Source organism: Panthera tigris, chromosome A2 (assembly GCF_018350195.1).
Source record: "Panthera tigris isolate Pti1 chromosome A2, P.tigris_Pti1_mat1.1, whole genome shotgun sequence".
Classification (NCBI taxonomy): Eukaryota; Metazoa; Chordata; class Mammalia; order Carnivora; family Felidae; genus Panthera; species Panthera tigris.
The window spans coordinates 19,158,045-19,184,723 of record NC_056661.1 but is presented as its reverse complement, the minus strand read 5'-3'; the positions used below and the strand labels follow the sequence as shown (position 1 = coordinate 19,184,723).

At 57.9% G+C, this 26,679-nt stretch overlaps 1 protein-coding gene across 1 annotated transcript; it reads right to left on the bottom strand.

Annotated features, from left to right (window-relative positions):
- Nucleotides 1–3,664: 3,664 nt before the first annotated feature.
- Nucleotides 3,665–25,263, bottom strand: GNAI2 (G protein subunit alpha i2). Its single transcript, XM_007088557.3, has 9 exons — nt 24,997–25,263; nt 10,355–10,397; nt 9,932–10,073; nt 9,606–9,766; nt 6,662–6,790; nt 6,115–6,244; nt 5,881–6,034; nt 5,318–5,530; nt 3,665–4,688 (listed from the first exon to the last, which is right to left on the bottom strand). The coding sequence occupies exons 1-8, from the start codon at nt 25,112–25,114 to the stop codon at nt 5,340–5,342; spliced, it is 1,068 nt and encodes a 355-aa protein (XP_007088619.3). The 5' UTR covers nt 25,115–25,263; the 3' UTR covers nt 3,665–4,688; nt 5,318–5,339.
- Nucleotides 25,264–26,679: the final 1,416 nt, after the last annotated feature.

The following is a 26,679-nucleotide window of genomic DNA, read 5'->3' as shown; positions in this document are numbered from 1 at the left end:
CCTCCCCCAGCAGCATGCAGCCTGACCCCTTCAGCCTACCGCCCAGGCTGTGCCCCTGTGGTCTGCCACTCCTCCACCCCTCTGCAGTCCCCTGCCCCCCACCTCAGAGAGCTCCCTGGAGCTTGGGGGCTCCTAGGCTTAGCCTTAGGCAACCCTGCCAGTGCTCTGGCCACCCAACTTCTGGGAGGCAGCAGTACTTTCTTTGCCAGGACTCTGCTTGGCCGGTGCCCTCCGGGCTTTTAGGCCATCCTCTTTGCCACCTGCTGGACTCTTCTTCACCACTCAGTATCCAACTCTCTGGTGTCATTTCCTTTGTGAAGCCCCAGATGCCTGTAACACCCAGGTTCAAGCCTCTCTGTGGGGCTCCGGGTTCCCCAGGGGCTATCATCAGTGGGGGCCCCAGGACCCAGCAGAGGACAGACCCAGGGAGATAGGAGATAGAATGTTTGCAGAAAGCCCTTCCACCTTCCTGGGCCTGCTGAGCCTGTGGAGGAAGGGGATGGGAGACTGATGGACAAGGGACACCTTGGGTCCCTCCTTGACCCTGCACCAGCTCCACCAAGAGGACTTGATGCCCTCTACCCACAATGAAGTCAGAAAGCAGAATCAATAAGAAGGGATATCAAACTGATTTTTCTCCTAAATAAGATCACCTGTGTGGCTTATCTCATGCAAGGGAAAAACCAAGACAAGAAGGAGAAAGGGATCCATGGTGTTGAGCCCTGCCCGCTTGGACACTGGTGCCCACCGCTGTTATTAACCAAGGAGCTGAGTGGCCTGGTGAGTATGGACAAACTCACTGTCATACAGCTATAGCTGCACATATAACACAGCTGGCTTGACGCCCTCCTTGGATGTGTGATGGGGGCTGGCTTTCCCTCTGGGTGTCCAGGAGAGGTTAGGGGAATGCATAGCCCCATGGAAGAGATGCAGGCCTCCAGGACCTCTTATAGGGCAACAGACACAAAGATTGGGCTCAGTTGTTTGGGAGTGAGCCTGAACCCAGAACTCAGTCAAGAGAACCTACAGTCCTGTCCCTGCCCTCTCCCTGACACCCAGGGCAGCTAGGATCTGGCTGGCTAGGCCACAGGTCAGGTGGATGGAGTCAGGGCTTGTGTTCTCCAGCATGGTGGCTGGCTTGGCCCTCTGGGTCTGGGATGGGGGCTGTGGAGGGATGATTTGAGGGATTCTGGGTGGGTAGGGAGTAGGAAGTTTTCCTGACATCAGGAGCCATGGGGCTGCCCAGGAACGTGGTGAAGTGTTCTTCCAGGCCTTGGTAGGCCCTGCAGCCTCAGAGGTCCCAGATCTAACGGGGCCCCCTCCCCGTTCTGCACCTGGCATCTTGGCCTCCACCCACCTGTTGTGGGGGGCCTGGGCCTGAGCTGGGGAGTGGCTTCCAGCCTGGCTCCTCTCCACAGAGTCTCCCTCAATCCTCCCTTCTAAGTCTTCTGGCTCGCAGAGCTTGTCTCTTTCTCTCTTCCCCAGCTGTTTCCCCACCCTGCAAATGGGTTAAAAATACCAAGGCTGCCACACATCAGTAGTCTGAGCAACTATTTGGAGTGGGGTGGGCCCTCTGGGAGATGCATCAGCTTCATGGATGTCTCCACTGGCTGGAGACAGCCTACTTCATACTGGGACCCATGTCTGGAAGCAGGAGCCTGGGGCCCTTCCCTAGCTCTGCCTAAGGGTCCCAGGCCTCTTAGCTGCAGCTGCCCACGAGTGGAGCCAGAAAGATGCACCTTCTTAAGCTGGGGTGCTCTGGGGTGGGTATACAGGGCCAGGGAGCACTGAATCTCTGGCTATGCTGACCCAGCTGGTCCCAGGCATGAGGGAGGCTAAGGTTCAGCCCTGGAAACCTCCAGGCAGTAGGGGATCCGCAGGAGTCAACCTCAGGGAGGCCCTCCCTTAGGATGCAAGACACCTGGGATGAGCCATCCCCCTCCCCCCGGCTTCCCCCAGCGGCCCCCCATGGCTGGGAATTTCCCAACTGCCAAAGACAAGGAGGAATTGAAAGGCCGCCCCCACCAGTGCTGGGACAATGGAGCCTTATGCCCTCCAAATCAGAGCAGGGGTAGGAAGGCCAGCGGCAGGTGGGGGCCTAGTTGTCTGCACCCAGGGAACCTTTGCTTGCCAGGACCCCACCCAGACCCACGGCAAGCTGGGTACAAGGGGATCCTGGCCAGAATCCTGCAGGGCCCACCCAGGGTGAGAGGCACTGGGTGCATCTGGCAGACAATGCCGGCCCCTCAATGGTCCCTCTGTGCAGGGTTCCCATCAGGAGGGAAGGAAGGAACCATCTCCGGCGCGACTTCCTGCTGGGCGGGCATCACCGCACCGGAGCTCCCGCCCCGCCCGCGTATCTGGGGCACAGCGAGGTCCAGGCCTGGAAGGAAGGCAGGGATCCTGGGTTGGGTGCGGGATCCTGTTCTTGCCAGCCGGCCCTCAGCCCTAAGCCTCGGAGGCAGCGGTAGCAGGAAAAGGCCCGAGGAACTGGGGCGGGAACGGAGGCTGGGGGGCGTTGATCTCCTTCCGATCCGCCGGCCGCAGTCTCTCATCTCTTGCCAGCACTCTGGGCCCTGAGGCCGTGCGGGGACTGGCAGGTGTGCGGAGGCGGGGTCCTGGGTCCCCGGCCCCACCCTCCCACCCCCTGCCTTTCCCGCCTCCGCGGCGCCGACCCCGGCCCAGGCCGCTTTGTCCCGCCGCAGGCGCGGAGCCGCCGCGGCCCGACAAAGCTGCCTTTGTGCCCCGCGGCCTCCGCAGCACCCGCTGACGTCAGCCTCCGTGACAAGCCCGGCGGGCCCCGGCACGGACTACGGCGCCCCCTGGCGGCTGCGGAGGAGCTTGCCTCCGAGCCCCGCCCCGTCGAGCCCTTCCCTTAGGCTCAGCTGCCTGCTGTCCAGCGCCCCCGCGCGCGGAACAAAGTCCAGGCGCCTTGCCTGGCGCTCCGAGCTCACCCAACGGGCACCCTCCTACCCCCGCCGCCTTGTCATCTGCCTTGTCTTCTCCAGCGACGTGCGTGCACTTCCCATAGCCTCACAGAAGCTTCCGCATTTTTAGGGCCCTAGCCCATGGCTGCCTGTCCCTTCCCACCCCACCCCCAGGTTTGGAGGGGGAGCTGCGGGACAGAGACCTTTCTGAACATGCCTCAGGCCCCTACTGTACCTGGCCTTTCTGTTTAGTCAACCCCAAGAAGCCCAGCCCTGAGCAAGGGTCTAGGCAAACACCTCAGGTGGGGAGAAGGAAGGGTGTGCAAGGGACTCTGCAACTCATGGTCTCGGAGCCTTGGGCCTGGGAGGTCAGAAGTCACATCTTCCTTCTGCACTACTCACTGGACCCCTCTATTGCTCCCAATATAGAAGAATCCCTTAGAGGTGCAGCTCCGGAAGAAATCCGCCCTGCTGCACAGGGAAAGCTTGAAGACTGCCTCAAACCCAAGGCCACGGTGGGCCTGGGAGGAGAGGGGAGCGAGTACTGGTGCCAGTAGGTGAAATGACTACAGAGTGGGAACACTGAGGTGCTGTGTACTGGGCCTGAGGATGACCTGGAGGGCAGAGCACCTGGGGCCCTGCCACAAATGAGGTTTCAGGTTCAGGTCACTATCACCTCGGCACAGCTTAGTCTGGGTCTCCGTCCCTGGGATAGAAGAGTACTGAGCAGTACTTGGTATTTTTTCTTTCTACATTTTATTATTTCAAACCAGGTGAACAATTCCATAAAACATGTGAAAAAAGCAAGGAAGTGTTCAACGCTGAAGGACCCGGGCCTGGGGCAAGGGCACGAGGGGCATGGCCCTCAGCAGGCAGCGGCGGTTCCTAGGTTAGCGCTAAGGAGCTACATTTAGGTTAATGGAGCCAGGGCCCAGGGCCACTGGGACGGGGCCCTCAGTGATGTTGGCAGTTGTCTGGAACAGCCCTTGGAACCCAGTTCTGTGGAGGGCAGGGCAGATGTGCCGCCCGCACGGGGTAGGGGAGGGGCAGCCAGCAGAGGGATGGGTGTAAACACGCAGACACACTCAAGGCACGGAATCACTGGAAGGGGGCTGGGTGGGCGCTGGTTAGGATCTGACAGTTTTAAATAGTTTTTCTCTAAAAAGTTTTCTAGGTTTGCAGTTTTGTCTTTTTTTTTTTTTTTCCTTTACTTTCATTTTTTTTTTTTTAAAAAGCTACGAGAATGAGCAGGTGGACTGTAGTCTCCAGGAATGGTGGCGTCTCACGCTTCTTGTGCTTTTTCCTTTGGGGCCTCCGAGCGGCTAGAGGGGTGGGATGGGCAGGAGGCTCCCTGTAAACATTTGGACTTGGGCTGGGTCAGGGGCTGGTGTTGAGCGAAGCCAGGGGTCTCAGGCTGGAGAAGTGAGTGCCCCTCCAGACACAGGCCTTGGGAGATTCAGCATGTGCTCCCCTCCCCCATCACAGAACAAGACAATGGTTAACACCAGAAGAGATGCCCAGGAAGGGGGTACCGCGGCCATTCCCGGCAGCTAGGACAAGGGCCGGCTTCAAATAGGAGGGCCTGTGGCAGTTCCTCAACCCGAGTCTCTGGAGCTGAGGGAGGGAACAGGGGAGCCAAGAACAGAGAGAGGAAAGAGGGAAAAAGCAGCCGGGGAGAGGAGAGGAGCGGGCAGGCAGGGAGCGTGGTCCTCTTGCCCCCATCTTCCTCAGGAGCTGGAGGGAGCAGAGTCGGCGGTGGCCCTGGAGGTGGGGGACAGTCAGGGCATGGGTCGGGAGGAAGCCAGAGTGTGCCTCTCCTCCCACCTCCCTGGACAATGACCCTCTCTTTTTTCTCATCCACCTGTTACCAGGGACACAGTGGCTGCCCAGGAGCCAGTGTCTGTTGCTGGGTTATGTGAGGGAGGGGGGTCTGTAGCACTGGCAGAGTCCTCCCCATCTGCCCCAGGGCTAGTGGGGCCGGCGTCAGCCCAGGACCCTCAGCTAGGTCTGAAGGAAAGACCGCAGAGCCGAGTGCAGAGCTGGTCACGCTGAGTGGCAGGTGGCTGCACTCTCTGTCATCTAGCCTCCTTCCGGCCAGGCCAGTGGCTTGGTGGATGACTAAGTTTTCTCCAAGGGAGGTCAGAACAGCCCTCTAATTTTCTCCCGGCACATGGCCAGATGTTTCTGCTGTCTGGATCACTAGCCAGCCTACCTGTGTGCCCTGACCTCAGTAGCCCACCTGACTTGCCACCCTGTGCTCCCAGGCAACCCCCCACCCAACCCAGGCCCTCCCGAGGCCCAACCCTGTCCCTTATCTGGGCTCAATGGCTCCACTTTGTTCCACCCCAGCTCCCTGCCAGCCTACCCACCCCACTACCGTCCCAGCTCACCATCCTGCCAGGCCCCGCCCCCTCAGAAGAGGCCGCAGTCCTTCAGGTTGTTCTTGATGATGACGTCGGTGACGGCATCGAACACAAACTGCACGTTCTTGGTGTCGGTGGCACAAGTGAAGTGCGTATAGATCTCCTTGGTGTCCTTGCGCTTGTTCAGGTCCTCAAACTTACTCTGGATGTAGCTGGCTGCCTCGTCATACTTGTTGGCCCCTGTGGGAGACAAAATGGTGAGGACTTGTGCCACCTGTACGGCAGGCAGGCCTGTCCCACATGAACGACAAGGTCCTGTGCGTGTGAACAGACAAGCATATAACATGTGCACACATGTGCAAAGGGTGACAGTGTATGTGAATGTACATGCATGTTTGAGTGTGTAAAGAAGGGCTCCTGATTGTGCACATGTACGGGGTACAGGCCCTGTGTGCAGGCACAAGTACATAGGCCTAAGTGAGGCACCAGCTCCTGCCTGAGTGTCCCGCAGTTACCCTTCTGTCCAGCGGGGGGCGCCTGCGCACCACCTGGTCACCACCAGCTCCTCCCCAGAGGCCCAGTCCCCACACCTGTGTACTCAGGGAAGCAGATGGTCAGGGGGCTGTGTGTGATCTTCTCCTCAAACAGGTCCTTCTTGTTGAGGAAGAGGATGATGGACGTGTCTGTGAACCACTTGTTGTTGCAGATACTGTCAAACAGCTTCATGCTCTCGTGCATGCGGTTCTGGGGGCAGGACAGCGCGGTCAGCACCCGCCACTGCTCCCCACCCCCACGCCCCCCTCAGCGGCCTCTCGGCCTCTCACCATCTCCTCGTCCTCAGCTAGCACCAGGTCATAGGCGCTCAAGGCTACGCAGAAGATGATGGCTGTGACACCCTCAAAGCAGTGGATCCACTTCTTCCGCTCAGACCGCTGACCGCCCACATCAAACATCCTGCGGACACAGGGTCGCCTTAGCTCCAGAAAAGGCGGTCCCGAGAGACGGTCCCCATTTCACAAGTTGGCTGACTGAGGACAGAGGCCTGCTCAGAGTGGGGCAGTTGTCTTCATGGAATCATTCACACTTGTCCACCTTACTCAAGGTTCTGGGTCGGAGCATGTCTGCATAGGTGGGGTCAGGGCTGGTCAGCAGGGCAGGCTGCAGCCACATGGGGCAGGGGCAGCAGAGGATGTGGGCCACTGGCAACCACACAGCCTTGAGAAACCTCAGAGCAGGGAATCCTGGGGAATCCTGGACCAGCCCCTCCCTCCCAATACAGCCATTAGCAGGCCTTGGAGTAAGGGTCCCTCCGTCTGTCGCCCCAAAGGCTAGCAAGTCCTGCCCTTCCACCCTGCCCACATGCTGGCTCACTTGAAGTGTAGGTCCTTGAAGGTGAAGTGTGTCTCCACGATGCCCGTGGTTTTCACACGGGTCCGTAGCACGTCCTGCTGTGTGGGGATGTAGTCGCTCTGCGCGATGCGCTCCAGGTCATTCAGGTAGCTAGATGTGGGGGCAGGCAGGTCAGTAGTGGCCAGCAGGAGGCCTCCTAACCTGGACCCCGGGCCAGCTGACCCAGGCCCCTATTCCTCCCATCCCCTCATTTCTCAAAGCCCTTGCCTCTTCAACCCTTGCCTTTATGACATTCATTGCTCAGATGAGAAAAACTGGACCAGAAGCCCTTGCCGCCTCCTGCCTGTGGAACGGGCCCGGAGGAGGTGCGGCTGTGACCAGCCAGCCAAGCCCCAGCACCCAGGTCCTAGCCAGGCCTGCCTCAGACAGGATCCAGGCCTGGTAGAGCTGCAAACTGAGGAGGGTGGGAAGGGACAAATTAGTCTTTCAGTGAGGGATTCAGGATGCTAATTGGCACAATTATGGCACCCACTACAGAGCAGCCTGGCATGTCCCTCAATGCAGGGTTGGACAGGTTGGGGCCTGTCAGGCTCAATGGGCTCTTTGCCCAGCGTCCAATAAAATTTGGATTCCTCAAGGGAGAGCATGGGCACCTGTTTGGCAGGAGTCCCAGGGGCTCCTCATTACCAGCTCCCTTGATTAATATCAACACTGCTCCTGTCAGGCCCTGGGACCAGCTCTGTCTGCCTCAATATCCTTGAGGTGCCCTGGGGACTGGGTCCAGGCCTCTGAGCCGCTGCCCAGTGCCAATGTCTCACTTCACTCCTGGCGCAGGGCTGTTGGGGCCAGCAGGAAATGACCTCAGAGACGCAGGGACAGAACAGAAAAACAGGAAGGACCATGAGGGCCCATGACGCATGGGCTGTGACCTGCTTACGGCACCCCGCCACCTACTGAGAACCTCTTGCCCAGAGGTCTCCTGGTGGTTTCCACGCCAGCCTCCCCCTTCTCCACAACAGGGTTCACCCCAGGGTCCCACTGACCCACAGCAGCCTTGAAGGATTGCTGTGAAGAGGGGTTGGGGCACTCCTGTTCCCTGTAGTGTTCTAATCCACTCCCCACCCCTAGGTGATCTGGTCATGGCATAAACCTGCCTGGGAGAACAAGACCTGTGTCACTGCTGGATCCCCACCCCCAGAACAGTGCTGGGCACACAGCGGGTGCCTAATGTCTAGGGAACGAAGGAATGGGGAGTAGCCTGGAAGGGACCCATACCTACCCTCCTTGAGTATCCTGGACACTGAGGTGGTAATGGTTGATAGGACCCACCCCTGCCTGCCTCTAGGACCCATAAGATCTGCTGGTGCTGAGCCTCTGTGACCTCTGAGACGGGCATCGCTGAGGTCTGGAGACCCCCACTATGTTTGTTTGTTTGTTTGTTTAATTTTTTTTAAAGTTTATTTATCTTGAGAGACAGAGTAGAGGAGGGAGAGACAGAGAGAGGGAGGGAGAGAATCTCAGGCAGGCTCTGTCTGTCAGCACAGAGCCCGATGCGGGGCTCGAACTCATGAACTGTGAGATCATGACCTGAGCTGAAACCAAGAGTCGGACATTTAGCCAACTGAGCCACCCAGGAGCTCTGACCCCCACTATGTTTGGCTGCTATTCTGCAACTCCTCTGGGGGGCACTCACAAGGGCATTCAGGGCACTGCAAGGAGAGGGAGGCGCTTCATGTGACTGGGGCAGGGCTCAGGGCGCAGGACCAGGCAGGGCCAGCCTCCTATCCACCCTCACCCTGGTCCAGCCCCTCTCTGGGTGGGCTCAGGACTTGAAGGGCAGCACAGCGGGGGAGAAAGGTGCTGCGAACAGGGGCTGGCTTAAGCAGAGGTGGGAGAGGTGAGGTATGAGCACAGGGGCAACCGCCTATCTGCCTATTTGGCGCAGTCCAAAAAGCCTGGGCACGTCTCCCGCAGCCATCAGCACTGGCCACCAACCTGTCCTGTTCTCCGTGGGTGCTCAGCCCTCTGCACCAGGCCTGGCATACGGTAGGTAGTTCAGGGAAGGAGTTCAGACAATGACCCCATAGGCTGGGCCTCTGGAACTCCCAGAACCCCCTGTGATTCCCCAGCCAAGTCTTAGGCTCTAACTTAAACACATATCTGTCACCTCCTGGTCTCTTCCCCTTGTATCTTCCTCTCCAGCCAGTCTGAACATCTTCTGGGACCCCCGGCACAGCCAGCACTACTCACTTCCAGGCCTGTGCACATGTGCCCCTGCCTAGGAGATTTTCCTGTTCCTCCTCTGCCTGTCTCTTGTTCAGAACTCAGCTGAGGCAGTCCCTGCTCTAGACCTACCCCCACTCCCACCATAACACTGACACTGTAGGTGGTCGCTACTTGGGGATGTGTCTACTCCATCCTCGCTGGGTCCCTCAAGCTTTGCACAGGGCCTGGCACAGGAGGCAGCAAATGTTCTTTAGAATGATTGCATCTAGGGGCACCTGGGTGGCTCAGTCAGTTAAGTGTCAGACTCTTGATTTCGGCTCAGGTCATGACCTCACAGTTCATGAGTTCAAGTCCTGCATTGGGCTCCACACTGACAGTACGGAGCCTGCTTGGGATTCACTCTCTCTCCCTCTCCCTCTGCCCCTCCCCTGCTCATGCGTGTTCCCTCCAAATAAACAAACAAACAAATTTAAAAAAAAAATTTAAAAATACAATGATTGTGTCTAAGGACAGATCAGACTCCAGTTGGCCCTGGAGGGACAGCAGCCCTGCCTGTCCTTCCTCCTGACTTTCAATACCATGCCCCCCACCTCAAAGCAAAAATCACCAAGGCCTTGGTTGACAGTCACCAGCTTCATAAGCAGAGACTGGCAGTGTCTTTCTGAGAATGCTCAGGCCCTCCATTCTAGGCTGTGGTCCAGAGCCCCCCTCACCCCACCCGGCTCCTTGGAGTACTCACTAGGCAGCGGAGTCGTTGAGCTGGTACTCCCGAGAGCGGCCAAAGCAAGCCTGCACACCGTGGTCAGCCCAGAGCCTCCGGATGACACCAGACAGATCCTCAGGGAGCACGCCTTGCTCCTCAGCAGTACAGGAGAGTGCAAACAGCTGCCTGGCATCATCCTGGGCGCAGTGTCGAGGTGTCAGCCAGTCACAGGAGTTCACCCCCACCCCACCTGTCAGGGGCCTCCAGAATGGGGCCCAGGCTTGGGTATTTCTAGGTTCCCCAGGACAAGGCTTGCCCTGAAGCCTTTAGGGAAGCAGGCAGGGGTTGAGGAGAGGACATACCGCTCGGGAGGGGTCGGCAAAGTCAATCTGCAGATTGCCCATGGCTTTGACAATGGCCATGATGGACTGGATGGTGTTGCTGTAGACGACCGCCCGGTACTGCCGGCACTCCTCCTCAGAATAGCCATCCTCATGGATGATCCTGGCAGCCAGAGGTCAGGAGTTAGGGCCCCTAGGGCACGAGGACCATACATGGCCTCCTGGGGCTGCTGAAGCCTGCAGGGACCTATTACAGAGAGAAGGAAACTTCCCCGACCCTCTGGGACGTGAGGATGGGTGATTGCCTCCGACAAGGTCCTGGGCTTGGCTAAGACTGGCTGGGCCACTACTTGGCGGGGGGGGGGGGGGGGGGTGCAACACAGACCCAGAGAAAGAAGAGGGGAAATCAGGGTTTGGTGGCTGTCTCTCGCACATAGCACTTACTTCATCTGCTTGACAATGGTGCTCTTCCCTGACTCCCCAGCACCTGGAACAGAGGGCACAGGCTGTCAGGGAGCAGCCCCAGTGGGGCTACATGTGGCCCAGCCACTGGCAGCCCCAGAGGCAGAACCCACCCTCCCCCATCAACTGCACAGGGAGATGGAGGCAGTTGGGCCTGGGAGGCAGCAAAGCTACAAGGGTGCAGCTGGCAGGGCCACAGTGGTCAAGACCCCAGGCCTTTGCTTCCCCCAAGCTTCACTGCCCACCACATTACCCCCCTCAACAGCAGAATGAGCTCAGGGGCTTTGGTTGGAGACAAGCCCTCAGAAGTCTCCTTGTCATTCTCACGCAAGCAGGCTCGCCAACATGGTGCCAGGGCACAGCTGGCAGGAAGGAGCCCTGCACACTCTAGCAGGGGAGCATTCCCTCTTCTCCCCACACTCTGAGCCACCAAGGGGCCTGGGCTAGGACAGTGTCATAGTCCTGCCTCCTAGGCATGGCCCAAGTCTACCCTGAGCAGATGGAGACCAGGACTTGGGAGACACGCAGCATGACTGACACACACACGCTCATACACACATACCCTTGGACTGACTCAACATGCTTCCAAGCCTGGCAGAGGCCCATTCTATATTCTCCTTGGCCAATACTGAGGGATTTGCTGGTACTCTTTCCCATGGCTGCCACAGCAGCCCTACAAACATACTACTTCTGCTTCCATTTTATAGACAAGGACACCGAGGCTCACAAAGGTAGTCTTGGCCCAAGATTTTGCAGCCAGGGGGCCCCTGGGTGGCTCAGTTGGTTAAGTGTCTTCGTCTCAGGTCATGATCTCATGGTTTGGGGTTCGGGCCCTACATCGGGCTCTCTGCTGTCAGTGCAGAGCCCACTTCAGATCCTCTGTCTCCCTCTCTCTCTGACCCTCCCCCATTTGTTCTCTCTCAAAAATTAACAAACATTAAAAAAAAAGGGGAGGGGCGCCTGGGTGGCTCAGTCGGTTGAGCATCCGACTTCGGCTCAGGTCATGATCTCACGATTTGTGAGTTCGAGCCCCGCATTGGGCTCTGTGCTGACAGCTCAGAGCCTGGGGCCTGCTTCGGATTCTGTGTCCCCCCACCCCTCTCCGCCCCACCCGTGCTTGTGCTCTGTCTCTGTCTTTCAAAAACGAATAAACATTAAAAAAATTAAAAAAAAAAAAAAAAAGATTGTGCAGCCAGGATTCAGATAGGCAGGGAGACACACAGGACCAAGATTGCCTGGCCTGCCCAGCCTTTCTCAGATGTGGCTCAGATGCTGCAAGAGGCCCCAGAAGGTGTTTTTAAAAAGGAGGGAGGGGGAAAAAAAAAAAAAAAAAAAAAGCAGATTCCTAGGTCCTATCCTAGACACACAAACCCAGAGCCAGATCTTGAGGGGTGCAGCCCAGAAACCCACATTCCCCAGGGAGTCTGCAGGGAAGTGTGAAGACCAGGAGGGCTACACTACCTCCTGGCTGGGGGATGGTGGGAGTGGGGGCAGGACCTCATCTCCTCCTTTCACCGTCCCCTTTTTTTTTTTTTTAATAAAGTTGTTTTTTAACGTTTATTTATTTATTTTGAGAGAGAGAAAGAGAGCATGGGGGAGGGGCAGAGAGAGAGAGGGAGAGAGAGAATCCCAAGCAGGCTCCGAACTATCAGTGCAGAGCCCCATGTGGGGCTCAAGCTCAGGAACGGTGAGATCATGACCTGAACCAAATTAAGACTCAGACACTTAACTGACTGAGCCACCCAGGCGCCCCTCCTTTCACTGTCCCAAACTCCAAGTAGAAGACACCTCAGTTGGGCCCTGCTTCCCCTCCCAGCTCTCGCACAGACTGTTCCCTCTGCTCCTTCACTGCCATCACTGCCAGCCATACCTGCACCTGCCAGGCCCTTCCTCTTGCCAAAGCCAGGCATTTGCCCATGCAGTTTTCTTTGCGGGGCATACGTGTGCCATGGCCCATTGACATGTGTCCCAACCCTTTTGATCAATGTGGCAGGTCTACCCCTCTGAGCAGCTCAGGAGAGTAGATGGCGGGGTCTGTGGGGAGGTCACACTTGGGGACTCTGGCTCCACTATCCCTCAGGGCAGGTCAAGACAACCTCAGAGGGTAAAGGGGAAAACACACAGACTCACATGAGCAGCAAGAGTATCGACAATAATGATCATAGCAAAGCCATGAACAGCAACCTCTACGTGTCAGATGCTCTTCTCTGCCTGTCATGGCAACTAAGGAATTTAATCTCACAGCAATCCCACCTAACAAACGGAGAAAACTGAGACAGAGGTTACTGTCCCATGGTCCTAATCCCCTCTATGGGTGGCCCACCTTGCCAGCCATGTAGTGCCTCCTAGAGCTGCCCAGTGCAGCTGGGCCACACTGTCTTCAGGTCCAGGCTGCACGTGTCACTGGGTTCACTCCCTGCCTTCCTAGGCAGATAATAGTCTGAGTCTCTACAGTGCCCTCCCCATCCCCACCAAGGTCCCTGCCCACCTCCGTCCACCCTGCCCACCCATCTCACCCCAGATCCACATTTTACTAGGAGAAACTGAGGCACAGCTGTGGCCCTCACAGAGTTAGGCCTGGTATGTGCACAACCCAGTGGCCTCCCTGAGAAGGGTCTGGGGTCTCCTCTCAAATGCTACCAGCTGCTGGGTATTACTGGGCTTCTGACTATCCCAGGCCTGCTTCCCAGGATAGGTGAGGGAGTAATTGGGGCGGGGGAGGGGGACACACAACTGTGCAGGCCCTGGGGGGTGGCTCTGAAGCAGCGAGCCCCTCTACTATCGGTTCAGCCCCTGGGCCCTAGAAGCACCCGTTCCAGTGCACTCCCCTGGACATGGGCTTGGTCAGATGGCAGTACTCCTGCTTCCTCGTGCTATGCATGGCAGAGGAACAGCCAGGGTCCCCCACACTGACACTCCATACCTGCTGATGGAAAGATGGGGAGAGGGCCTAGGAAGGCCCGAGAGTGATGCCTGATCACCGAGGCCAATCCTCCAGAACCCAAATATCCAGGAGCAGGGAGGGCAGCACCGGGCTGGCTAACCACAAGGTCCAGGTGACCTCCTGGCTGTCCTGCCCACCTAGGCACTTGCTCCCACAGAGCAGGAGGCTGGTAGCACATCCTGGGGCAGAGGGAGACTCAGGAACCAGAGGCCTCAGCCAGGATTGGGGGTTCAGTGGAGGAGCAGAAGCCAAGGATGTGAAGTGATGGGTCAGATCAATCATGCAGGCCCCAGTCAGGCAAACCAAGACTCAGAGTGGGCAACTGTCCAGGGCACATGAGACCTGAGGTTTTGGTAAGGGTTCTGTCTCTTGTGTGACTTTGGGACCATGTCTGCCTGAGGTACCAGTTTCCCTGTCTGGCCTTTTGACCACTCTCCTAGTAAAGTGGTATGGCACCCTGTGACCCTGCCCAGAGACAGGGATGACAGCACAAATGAGCTTTGCATCTGATTTTCCTAGCAGTGGCAGACCTGGCAGACACAGAGATGGGCAGTACCTGGGTGACCAGGCTGGAGCCAGGACACTTGCTCCCTGTCCCAGCCAACTGAGGGTCCATTTCCCTGTCCCCTTTGAGCCTCAGCCTCCCTTCCTGTCACATTCTGAGGGTTAGGAGGACATTCTCTGCCCCCATTTGACAGGTGGACAAACCAAAATCATGGAGCCCCCATCCCTGGACTCAGGGCGGCCCCTTTGTCCTCCCAGCAGCTGTGACTCAAGCAGGAAGGAGTGAGTGGCAGGACAAGGGTGTGGTGCTGGTGGCTAGGCAGGAAGCAGGGGGGAACAGAGGGACAGAAGGAGAGGCATGGCCCAGGAGCAGCTACAACAAGCAGACCAGGAGGCAGAGGCAGAGTGGGTGGGATGGTGGAATAGGGGGGGGCAGGTACCCCCAGGAGCTGTGGGGCCTAGCCCCACTCTTCACCCCCTCCCCCGGGCCCTTTTCCATTAGGACTTGACAGTGCTCCCCTATCAGATAAGCTAGTACTTGGCTTGAAGTTTGCCTGTACCCTGCTGGTCCTGGGTGCCCAGTTCCTTCCACCCAGCCCTGCACCCTCCCTTCAGAGGAGGCTTCACTAGCTGGTTCTAGACTGAAGGTGGCAGGAGTCTCCTGCCCACAGAGGACCCCACCAGGCACTACTTCTCCAGCTGGGTGATATCAGAGGGGCCCACAGAGGCTCCCTAGGATGACTTCAGTGTTCCTATTGGGCCATACCTCTTCCCACCAAGAAGAAACCTCCACAGCCTTTGTCCCAGGGCACAGCTGCTGGGCCCCCAGCAGGCAGGCAGTAATTGCCATGATGTGCTGGCGACAGAGGCTGCTCTGCATTAGAACATCTGCTTCCACTCTGGGAGCGCTGGGCCCCAACAGAGGCGGGAACAGATGGGGGAAGGGAGACAGCACAACTCCACCTGCCCGAACAAGGCCAGCAGGGCCTCTGCAGCAGCAGAGACGGGGTCGCTGGTCCTGTTGCCTGATGCTGACTTCCAGCCCCAGCATCAGGTCACTGCTGTAGGTCTATCTTGACCCTCTGTGTCTCAGACAAGGCTTTGTCTTGCTGGAGGCCCTGAATGCTGCTGTCCTTTCTGGCCTCAGTTTCCCTTCTGCAGACGCCGCCAAGCCTCAAGTGGCCAACTGACCCATCGCTCACTGTCAGACCCTCTCTGAAAGAGAGGTCCAGACCTACCACAGCCCTGGTGCCCATTCTGATCCTTCCTGATGTTCTCAAGAGCCTCACCCCCTTCCTGCCCTTGCTCTGGTACCTCATCTGTGAAACAGGACACCACTATTATCTCCTCCAAGAGGGAGGGGAGGATTAAACACAAAGCTCTTCTCATAGTGCCCAGCACACAGTGAACACTCAGATAAAAGTTATCACTACGTTTCTCCTCTATGGAAGATCACAGATGTCCCCAAACCTTTCATTTCCTGCAGCCTTCAATGACCATACTGCATAGTTCACTGCAACCACGACCTGCAGAGTGGCCTGCTGTGGCCATCTCATCGGAAGGAGAGTTTCTGAGGCTTTCAGACAAGGTGCAGTGGAGGGCAATGACCAGCGGCTAACAGGCTGGCGCAGCACTGGCGGTTCCTGCTGGGACCTGTGTACTGTGGGACAGCAGTCAGAGCCACTCAGTTCTTTTCGGGCTTCTGGCTCTGAGTTTGTCACTTCGCTTCCACAACCCAGTACTGCTACATAGCTGGGGCCTTCTTCCCGTCCCGGGGCCTTGCCGCAGACACTGCTCACTGACTCCATGCGCTCAGAAGGCTGGGCAGAGGCTCCTGCACTGGTGGGCTCCCCTGGAACACATGGGCCTAGGGAGAGCAGCCAGCTGACGTGGCGGCCCGAGGGCAGAGATTCTCATAAGCAGCAGGGCTGGGACCACAGGGTAGACTTGGGCTGCAGCCCAGCTCAAACCCACAGTACCAGGCCCGCCCCCACTGCCACCCCGAGCCTGCCCCAGTGGGGCACAGGGGGGAAGGTGGGGGTGAACCTTGGGAAGCCTACCCCAAAGGCAGCCTGGGCGCCACCTCCCACTCTCATCCCAGGAAGGTGCCACGTCTCTGTCTCTGGCCCAGCCGGTGGTTCCAGGCCCCTTAGCTCTGGCCCCTCCCCTACAGCCTCAGGGACCCAGGTCCCGCCACCACTAGGGGGAGCCCGGCAGCCAGAGATGGTGGAGGAGGTGGGGGCTGGGCAGTACTGGGGAGCATTTGCTTCTAAAAAGCAGTCTAGGCTAGGCAGCTGGGGGAGGTGCCTGGACCCTCACCCAACGCCCTCTCCAGGGCCTGGGAGGCCCACAGCCTGCGGAGACCCCACACACAGGGTAACAATGGGAATGGGAGAGAGGAGGAGGGGGCCCACCAGACAAAGGCCCTCCAAGCCCCGCCCCTGGCTGTCTCTTCCTTCCTCCAGGTGCTCTCTTAGGCCTGACTCCCTCCTAGGTGGCTCTGTAAGGGTCTAACACTGGGGGACAGGGACATGGGTCTTGGATTCGGGCTGCAACACCCCCACCCACAAGTGTGGGCTTGCCTCCCCCAAGTGCCCTAACAAACCTGGAACTTCCCTCTTGCCAGTCTGCCACTTGGGTGGCCACCAATGGCTTCCAGGGGTTCATGATGCCCACCAGGAAGCACTAGCAAGCAGGGCCTGGCCTGCTACTGCCAAGTCAGAGCTTTCTGTGTAAGGGAGAGAGGCCTCGGCACCTGCCAGACATGGAAAGGACTTTCTGGGACAGGGCTGTGTCCCCTGGAATGGGGCTCTTTCTCACTGGACAGAGGGAAACTGAGCCACTGGGTAAGGAAAGACAGTTGGAGGAGAGGAGGCCCTGAGACCTGTTCATCGTTGGCCTTCAGGCTACAGGTCTCCCCCTATACAGGAGCCAGGAGGGGCTGGAAGGGCCCAGGCCATTTGACACACTCCTCCTTCTGGGATGCTTCTTCATTTAAGGAATCTCTTTGCTGTTTTCAAAGAGGCTGAATAATCCCCATCTCTTCTGATTCACTGTGATGGGCCCTGGGTGAGATACCCAACCCCCAGGCCTCAGTGTTCCCACCTATGAAATGTACCCTCAAGGGAGTGTGCCAAACTCAAGGCCTGCCCTGAGCAGCCTCCCTTGAATCCTCACACTCACCCCAAACTGTCCCAAGGTCCAGCCCAAGCATATAGCTTGTCTCTGAGCCCACAAGCCATGGGACCATGCTGAGAATCATGACATTACAGGTCCCAGCACTGGGCAGAGAGGGAAGAGGACAGCCTGAGGTCGCACAGTGAAGAAGGTGGGGGGAGTGGGCTTTCTGGGACCCAAGATCTTGAGTGGCCATCATAATGCATGTCCTCCGCTTTGTGCGTGGCCTCATGGCCGAGCGAGCCCTTGAAGCAGCTCCTATCGCTATCCTAAGTCTCTCTCAGGCTCCTCAGCCCCCTAGGGCCTGGCCCAATAACACAGAGCAGAACCCCAAGGAACTTCCATGGAGGAAGGCAAGGCCACAAAACTCAGATTCAGAGGCTAAGGAGCATGAGGACCGGCCTCCTCACCTATCATGCTGGTGCCAGCCCACACCACGGACACATTCAGCTGCCATACAGCACCGCAGGCAGCCCACCACAGCCTCTGCTCTTTGTGGGAGCCCCCTGTGGGAAAGCTCTTCCCTTCTCCTCATCTGGACAACTCCCAGGCTCAGGGGCCCGTACTCTGCTCTGGGCAGCCTCTGACCCTTCCTCAGGCCTAGTCTCCATCCTCCTGAGCCTGTGGGTTATGAGAGGAACAAGCACAATGTTAGGAGGCCAGTGAAGTACTCAATGGCCTAACTATGATCTGAATCTTTCTGTGAGAGAAACATGGGCTGGGAGGGAAGATGGGAGGCTGCACTGTGATGAAGTCACCCCGGGGCTACATGGCAGACTTCTGGCTTTGAACAGGAAAAAGATTCATGAACAGACTCTTGGGTCCCCAACCTCCAGGGCAGACAGCCCCCTTTCAATCTCCTAAAAGAGGAATTGAGGCCCCCCAGAGACAGGTCCCCAAGCATAAGTAGAAAACACGTGGACCCACAGCATCTGCCTCTCATCCTGACCAATTCTTGCCAATTGGGCACAGACTCCTGACAGACAAAGGTAGTTATGGACAGTGCTCAGTCACTACCTGATCACACCTTGGTGTCTCTACTTACTGGGTAAGTCATATAATATTTCTGAGCCTCAGTTTCCTCATCAGTGAAATGGATATAATGTCAGTCTCGGCCTCATAGGGTTAAATACGATGAGACCATGAAGAGTCCAGCCCTACATATTAGTCACGGCTGCTGACACCAAAGGGAAACTGGTGATAACACCAAAGGGAAACTGAGGCCCAGTGATGGTACCTCCAGGCCCAATGGGTAGTAGGAACAGAGGGGAATCCTTAGGCTGCACCAAGGGCCCCTCTGTCCACTCCCAGGCAGGGGAAACCCAGAGTGAGCTAATCCCAGGGCTGCTGCTCCATTTCCGGGCATTCATCTTGGCCTGTAGCCGGCCTTCCGGCTTTGCAGGGCAATGGCCACTCGGGAATATAAGAGCAGCCGTTTGCTTTCCTGCTAGCCACCCTCCGCCCCCCCCCCACCCCCCGCTGATGTCCCTCTCCCAGCCACCACTTCCTGTGGTCAAAGGAGGGGTCTGGAATCCTTCTCAAAGGCGCCACCTTTTCTGGGATCCTGGGCCCAGTGGTTGCTGAGGTGGGACAAGGCACAGAGCTGCCTGGAATGACGTCAACTCAGTGACTACCAGTGGCGGTTCTTAGGGGTATACAGATGAGCCTGTGCAGGTGGGGTTCACCTTCCAGATCCCCCCAAGTTGAGAGGGTTCACACCCCCACCGCAGCACAGAGCAGGAGCAGCTCTCTGGCCTCTTCCTCTTTTGGGCTCCTCCTCCTCCAGCTGCTTCCTCCTTTTCCTCCGGTGTGGACACCACTTCCCTGAGAGGCCCAGCCCTGCCATGCAGACTTCACTGCCCCTCCTCCCATCCAGGGCACCGTGGGTGCTGCCATTGACACCCCCCTGCATATTTTGAGGCTTACCAGCCTTGCACCCCAGGATCCTCTGAGTCACAAGGACACCTTCTCAATAAACTTTAGAAGATCCCACCCTCAGGCTTTGGTTCAAATGGACCAGGCACTCGCCAAACCTTGAAAACACGCACAGAAGGCCAACACTGAGACCCCGTCAGACCCAGCAACTGTTTGGTTGTTCCAGGGAGATTATTTCTCCCAAACCACCTAGATGGACACAGCTCCAGGAAGCAGCACGGTGGTGAGGGTGAGGATGGAGTTGGGGTTTTAGTAAGAACAAGAGCCCCAGGCTAGAGGGACTGCATGGAGCTAAGCAGAGGGGTCCCACCTTGCACTTGTGGCTGAAAGAGGATCTGCCTGAGAGTAGCAGGTCCCAGGGTCACCATCAAAGGGCCTAGTCCTCTAACCTCCTCAGGAACCCTGAAATGCATTCTTAGGCAGAGCCCATGAGCTGTGGCCTGGCCAGAACCTGTTGACCCCTTCCTCCTCAATGAACTCCTAGATTAGGACTCCTGTCCCAAGATGCTGAGAAGATGGGACAGATGGCCCTGCTCCCATCTGCCCAGTCCTGCCTCCCAAAGCACAAAGGGGTGTTGGGGGGGGGGGGGTGCAGCACTCAGCCTCCAGGTCAGAACGTCTCATCCTCTGCTGAGGATGTGATGGAGCAAGGCCCTGGTCCCTCAGTGGCTAAGAGCTAATGTGGACAAAGCTTCTTCCATCCTATTCCTGCCAAACGAATGGGTGGCTTTTAGAGACAGAGACCAAGAGAGACTGCTGTGCCCACCAACCTGTGGCCCAAGCCACCCCAAGTGCCAGCCCCTGCAGTGCTGCTGGCTTACTAGGGACCTCCCCAGGATCCAATCAGGCCCCAACCCTACCTGCTGTCACTTGCTGGGCAACGTCTGCAGGCCTAGGACACCAATAATGCTACCCAGTGACCGTGCAGCTCAGGCCAGCCCAGGGTTAACCCCTGACAGGCTGCCCAGGCCTGAAGGGGTCCCTGACCATGCCAACCCCCATCTGGCAGCCTAGCCTCCAACTCAGCACAGTGGGTGGCTCGATGCTGCCTCAGGGCCTGGCACAGAAGCCTGTGCTCCCCAGCTGGCATAACTTCCATCTCCAACTATGGTGGCAGCTCATTCCCTCTATCCTTGCCACCTGCTCTCTGCCCTGTCTGGGGTTCTCCACCCCACCCTCCTGGGATGCCTACAGCTGAGTTCCAGCATCAATTCCTTTGCAAAGCCATCAATTCCTTTTGCAAAGATTCACCCAGTCTCCTGGCTTGGGGTACCCCTGAAGGACCCAGTTCCACTCCTATCCTAGAAGTCTGATTTCTCCTGTTGTCTGCACCGACATTAGGGTCACGGGCAGGAGATGAGCCCAGTGGGACTGGGCAAGACACAAGCACAGGGGGTCAGAAATGGCTTAGACCCTCGCTCGCTTCCCAGCGTGGGAGCTCCAGGCCGGGCTCTGGAAGACAAAGCCTCGCCCAGCCTGGGGGAGGGGTGGGAAGAAGAGACTGGAGGCCCAAGCTACCCCACCCCCATTCAAGTGCTAATGAGCTCCAGCCGGGACCTCGAAAGCTGTGGGAAGAACAGGGAGGCTGGAGGCCCGCCTGGGTACCGGCCCACCTGGTGCCTAGAGCCCAGCCGCCTCCCCAACCTTAGGCAGCCAGGAAGGTAGCTCAGCCCTGAGAAGTTGGGCTTAAGGTCCCCAGGACAGTCTATCACTCCAGCTGGCACCAATTGTCTACACACCTCGGTCTCCCCACTTGCTGTGAACAGCTGCCTGAGGGCAAGGGAGGGGGTTCCCCAGGACCTCCATATGGGGGCCAGTCAGCCTGTAGGCTGGGGAGAATCCTCCCCACCAAACTCTCAACTCTGTAGGAGTCATTAGAGGCTCTCTCACTTGTTCTCACACCCCCAGGCTTTGGCCCATGGTCCCACAACACCTGTGGCTGCAGGCAGGCATCCTGTTCCCAGTTATGGATGGGGAACAGGACATCTACCAGGATTTCACCTGTCACTGGGTTTCTCAACAAGTGCACTAGGTGGAGCTGGGTATTGAACCTAAGTCTGTGTGACCCCAAGAGCTAGTCTAAAGAGGTGAACCGTCCTCCCCCAGGCCAGGCCTTCCTACTTCAGTGCCCTTGCTGAGTGGATCTTTCTGCCCCAATACCTGCCCCTGGCAAATGCCGCTCATTTTGCAAAGCCACCCGAGGAACCTCCCACCCTTCATTCACAGGCACCACTAGACTCTTCCCAACCAGGATCCCAGGCTACCCCTTCTCCAGTTAGACCAAGCCCCAGGCAACAGCCCTGGAATTATCCCTGTTCATGGATGTGTTCTATAGCCTCATTCTTTCCATACATGCTTAATAGGCACCTACTGTTTGCCAGGCCATTTGTTAGAAACACAGATGGGACAGACACCACAACACTCCTTTCCTTTTCTTTTGGTAAACCTAATCGAGCCTTTGTATGTGCAGTCCCTGCACTGGCCAGGCCAAGATCTCCTGCAGCAGTGCTCTGGCCTGAGCCCCAGGGCTGTGGGGCAGCCCAGCTCTGAGAGCTAAATAGGCTCTACTGGAACAGCAGAGACAGCAGGCCCGCAGCAGGCCCCAAACAGCCAGAGCTGAAAGGAAGCATGTAAAACCACTCTCATATGAACGGGTGGAATCCCCACTGCATGCTCTGCCCTATGACAGGCTACAGACTCATCAGCGAGAGTTCTGCACAGGGTGGGTTAAGGGCTGTCTCTGAGGAGCCAGTCAGGCAGGTGGGGAGTTCAGGAAGAAACAGCCTGAAGAATTTCTCTCTCGGTGTCTGCCAGCCCCCATCCCTGTCATCGGTCCCAACACTGAGCCCTTGCCACCCGCCCACAATGTATCAGGTTCAGTGACCTCCATCTTACTCCTCCATCTACCCATCTACCCCCAAGACTGAGTTCAGACTAGTAGTACTTCCTTCATTCAACAAACAGACAAGAAGCACTTGATACACGCCAGGCTCCATGCTTGGCACAGAAGGCACAGAAATGAACAGGACACAGCTCTGCCCCTGTAGTCTCAAGGAAGGACAGCTGTCACCCAGGCAAATACCACTCTCTGATGGGGGAAGGAAGCAGTAGCACCAGGAGCCACAGGAGGGGTTTCAGCAGCCTCCGTCAAGGAAGGGTCCTGGGAGGTGGTCCTGGAGCAGAGTCTTGAAGAACAGTCAAGCAGGAGTGAGTTAGATGGAAAGAAGGAAAATGCATGCCAAGCTAGGAGAGCAGATGCACAGTCCCAGGGGCAAGAGAGAAGGGCTGTATTTATACACTGAAGCCTTCATGGAGCCCATGAGGGGACAGTCTCTCCTTTCTCTGTAGGCTGCCCACACAAGCCCATCCTAAATCAGAGACACCCCCCAAACACACACTCTGGCTTCCTTTCCCTCAAGTGCCCAGCCCAAGGCCCCAAATTCCACCTGGGGATAGTGGGTCAGTCAAGTTGAACTGGGGGGCAGAGAGAGGTGTCCCTGAAATAGGGCTGGTATCAGCAGTTCTGCCCCCAGCGCCCCCTCATGACAAGCTGCTAGGAAAATCGCTCTCACTGGTGTGTACCACATCTGCCTCTGCCCCTGGTGCCCATCCGCTGGCAGGGCTACCCAGGAGGGCAAGGAGCCAGTATGCGGGTGGGGCAGCAGGCGTGGTTCTGGCTGAAAGGGAAGGCTGGCAATTGCCCAACCTAAGAGTCCCGTTGCCTGGACAGAGTTCTTCCCGCTACGTGGGACAGGCGCCCAGCACTCTGAAGCTGCTCCGCCTGGGCTCCCATCACTTCCTTGTACCTGGACGGGAAAGGGATGGCTGACCAGTTCCCCTACCTAGGCAGCCAATGCAGATTGGGTCCCCGGTTTCAGGCAGATCTAGATCTCCCAGCCCCTTGCAGTACACCCTCTGCAGGGTCTTAGATCCCATCCCCCACCCCCAACAGGAACCTCCATGAGGCCCCTATTCTCCCCATCCTGGGCCCAGCACTCCTCTGGCCCAAACCCAGGAAGCCCATTCAACAGAGGAAGCAAAGGCCAGAGGAGCAAGATGCTGAGATGAACTCCCCAGCCTAGAAAATGCTGAGCCAGACCCTGCACCCCTGGTTGCTGCCAGCCCAGTGTAGGAGGGGCTGCTAGGCCCAAAATCTGAGCCAAGCTCTACGGAGCAAGACTAGTGGAATGGGGTTGGGACACAGAGGGCCAGGAGCCGCATGTACCCCGATCCTATGGCCCAGTCGCACATCTCCTCAGCTGATCCGCCTGGGAAGGGGCTGCCCAGTGGTCCCTGGGTGGGCACCAGGAGACAGAAGTACCAAAAACACCCTACCCAGGCCCATCGGGCAGAAGCGACGTGCCCTCCACCGCGGCGACACCCACTCAACTGGTGCTGCCGCACTCGATGCGAAGACAGGAAGAGGCAAGCGCCCAACGCAAAACAGCCCAGGAGGCTGGGCCGCCGCCCCTTCCCGCCCCTTCTCTTCCTACCCGCAGCGGCGGCGGAGCGGATGCCATTTTGAAACCTCTGGGCTGTGCCCCTGAGGCCAGGCCCCCAGGGACAGTCAACAGATGGGCTCAGGATGAAGACACGCTGTCCGTCCCTCGGCCAGACACTCAGCCAGGAAAGCTCTGCTTTTCACAGCCTGAGGACCCCACAGCGGCTGTGAGGCTGAGGGGCCACACCCCCCCCACATACACTGTCCAGCCTCCAATGCTGCTACGAGGGCCTGTCTCCCCTGAGCCCTGAAACCCTCAAATCAGGCTGCCACCGGGCACCACACCTGCTCCCACAGGAAGGCCGGACAGGGACAACTATCAGGAGCACAGTCTTTGCAAAAGTCCACCTCAGATGCCCCCCAATTCCAGTTGGCCCCCAACTCCTCATCCAGCTGGCCCACCACTTCCCCCTCACAGGGCCTCAAGATGTGACAGGCCCACCCACTTCCAGAGGCCAAGTCCTTGGCCTTTCGGCGCAGAAAGGGTGCAGGAAGCCCAGTACCCGTCAGCACATCTCCTTGGCCCGCCCAGCAGGGCAGCAATATGTCGGCTGTCTCACCACTTCCACTTCCCCCCACCCCTCAAGCAGCCACCATCTTTCCTGGCCTTGGAGGCGCCACAACCCAAACTCCTCCACACTCACACTCCATCCTACTCCCCAGACGCCCCCCTCACTGGCCCAGATAGGGCTTAGAAACTGGGAAACAGCCAGCCCGCGGAATCTCCCTGGGAAGCTTGAGGCCTGGCTCCCTCCCTCAGTGAGACCAGTAGAACCTCAGTCCAGCCCCTTAGTCTGGGCCCCTCCTCCCAGCTCGACCCTGTCCACCTAGTGCAGGAGGGGTAGAGGTAGTGCAGAGGTAGACCCAAGTGTGGTAGAGAACTCAGGGAGGAGGAGCAGAGGGGTTTGAGGAGTAATGTGTGCAGAGTGGGACCTGGTGAGCCAGATGCAGGTCACAAAGATCTCTAAAGGTTTGGGGGTTCCAGCTAGAGAGAGGGCTCATGAGCAATCATGGTTTCCACTTGAGAGGTCCCTTGATGTCAGGGTGCACAGGTGGATACAGGGTTCAGAGTAGGGACAAGGCAAGAGGGGAAAGGAAGGAGTGGGTGGGGGCCTGGCAGGGGCCCCAGGGATGTTCATGCCCAATTCATGCCCAGGGGAGCAGGTGAGGGAAACAGGTGGTGCCTAAGGTGGGGGCCAAAGCAGGGGGTTCCGGGGATTTGAGTGAAGTCTAGGGAAGGATGAAAGACAAGGCAGGGACTCTGAGGGTCTGTGAGGTTGGTCAGCAAGGGTGGATGGTCAGGCAGGGTTCTGAGTCTGGGGGCTTGGGGTCTGCGAGGAGTTAAGGGTCTGACCTAGAGTCTGGGCTACGGATCAGAGGTCTAGGCCAACCTAAAGTTTTGAACCATTTGGGTATCCTGGCCAGGCCGGGTCTGGGAGTTCAAGGCCAGGTGTGGGGGTCCAGTCTGAGTCTGGGAGTTCAAGGCCCTAGTCTGGAGGTCAAAGTCTTTGTCTGGGGATTCGGACGGGGAATCGAGGGTCCCAGCGCAGGGCGCGGCCTCACCCAAAAGCAGCAACTTCACCTCCCTCGCCGCCTTCTCGCCGTCTTCCCGCAGATTCTTGTCGATCATCTTAGAGCGCTCGGCCGCCGCCTTGTCCTCGGCACTCACGGTGCAGCCCATCCCGCCGTCCGCCGGCCCGGCCGCCGCCCGGCCCCCACACGGCCCCCGGCCCGGCTCGGCCCCGTCCGACCCACTCCGCTCCCGCCGCCGACCCTCTACGGGTAGCTCTCGGGTCGGCAGTTCCGAGCGTCTGCGGGCGGTGCCTTCCCGGCCGCCGCGCACCGACGGCGGGGCGGGCCGAGGGTGGGGCCGGAGCAGGCCAGGCCCGGGACTGGGCCAGGGAGGGCCCGAAGGCGGGGCCATAGGAGATCCGGGGTCGGTGATTGGCTTGAGGGCAGAGCAAATTAGAAGTTAGGCTCAGCCCAGACTCGGGCCCGAGCTGGAGGCGGAGCTACGCCGAGGAATAGCTGCAAGAGTAGAGCCAAGCCCAGAGGGATTGGGCTCCAGGCGAGCTGCAGGCGGGGCTGGGCTCCGATTGGATGCGGAACTCCCGGAGCCCCGCTGCCCAACGGCGGAGGCGGGCGGATCTTGTACCCCGAGGGTGGGGATCCGGTGCACCTCTTAGGCGAGCAGAAATCAGCCCTGGAGCTTAAGCGAGACGGGCTAGCTGGGTGAAGGAGGCGTGTCTTCTCTCTTGTTAAAGTTATTGAACCCAATAAACTTCTTTCAGGATCTACGGAGCCCCGGAGCCTCTCTAAACTTCGGCTTTCTCTGTCTTAAGGCGAGTTTGGCCCCTTCTCTCTCGAGTTGCAGTTTAAAAAATGTCTACTGCCACCTCTACACCTTTGCCCAAGCTATCTCCCTCAGCCAGGGTGCCTCCTCTTGTCACACAAGGCTTTATCCATCCTTCTCTGATCTAGGAGGCCTTCTCCTGCATGTAGGCATCCTGTACTTCAGCCTGGGACATGGCAACCAGACCGAGAGAGAGGGAGAAAGAGAGAGGCAGCGGGCAGGAAGGACTTATGGAAAGATAAGTGGCCCTGACCCTATGACCTGTCCCTACTGGACAGTGGCTGCAACCCTATGGCTGGGCAAAGGTGGAGTGGAGGCAGCATCGTTTCTAGCAGAACATTGCAGTCTTTCTAATACTGTTCAAGAAGAGCCCACAGCCCTGACCTCCAATGGACTTCCAGTGAAAGAGTCTGCCAAGGGTTACCCACGAAGATTCTTGTGTGGCCCCAATGCTGTGAGTCGAGGAGGCCCCGCCCAAAGACAAGGTCCACAAAGCCAGGAAGGGAGCTGGCCACCCACAGACCCCCTGTTCAGCATAGACTCCTTCCTTACCACCCTGCCACACATCTTGTTTCAGCTCCAAATCCTCAGCTGTCTGCTCTCCGCGGACTGTCTGTGGATCCCTATCTGAATGGCTCCCTTGTTGAGGAGCAATCATTGGACTATAGGTCTTCCAATGGTTCTCCAAGGATCCTCTCCTGCCTAGAGCCAAAGCTCAGGCAGGCTCTGTCACAAACATGCAGCAAACATGGTGAAAACATATAATGGCCATCCAGGAACACAGACACTCAGAGATATGTACTATTCATTAGTCATAGGACCAACCTCCAACATGCCTCAAATCCATAGAACCCACTATAAAATGGGTGCACACAGTCAAAAACACAGCCTGT

Coding starts and splice junctions, on each gene's coding strand:
- GNAI2 (XM_007088557.3), bottom strand. CDS start 25,114: ATGGGCTGCACCGTGAGTGCCGAGGACAAGGCGGCGGCCGAGCGCTCT. Junction 10,074..10,354: donor ACCATTGTCAAGCAGATGAA/GTAAGTGCTATG, acceptor TCTGGCTGCCAG/GATCATCCATGAGGATGGCT. Junction 5,531..5,880: donor CTGCTTCCCTGAGTACACAG/GTGTGGGGACTG, acceptor TGTCTCCCACAG/GGGCCAACAAGTATGACGAG.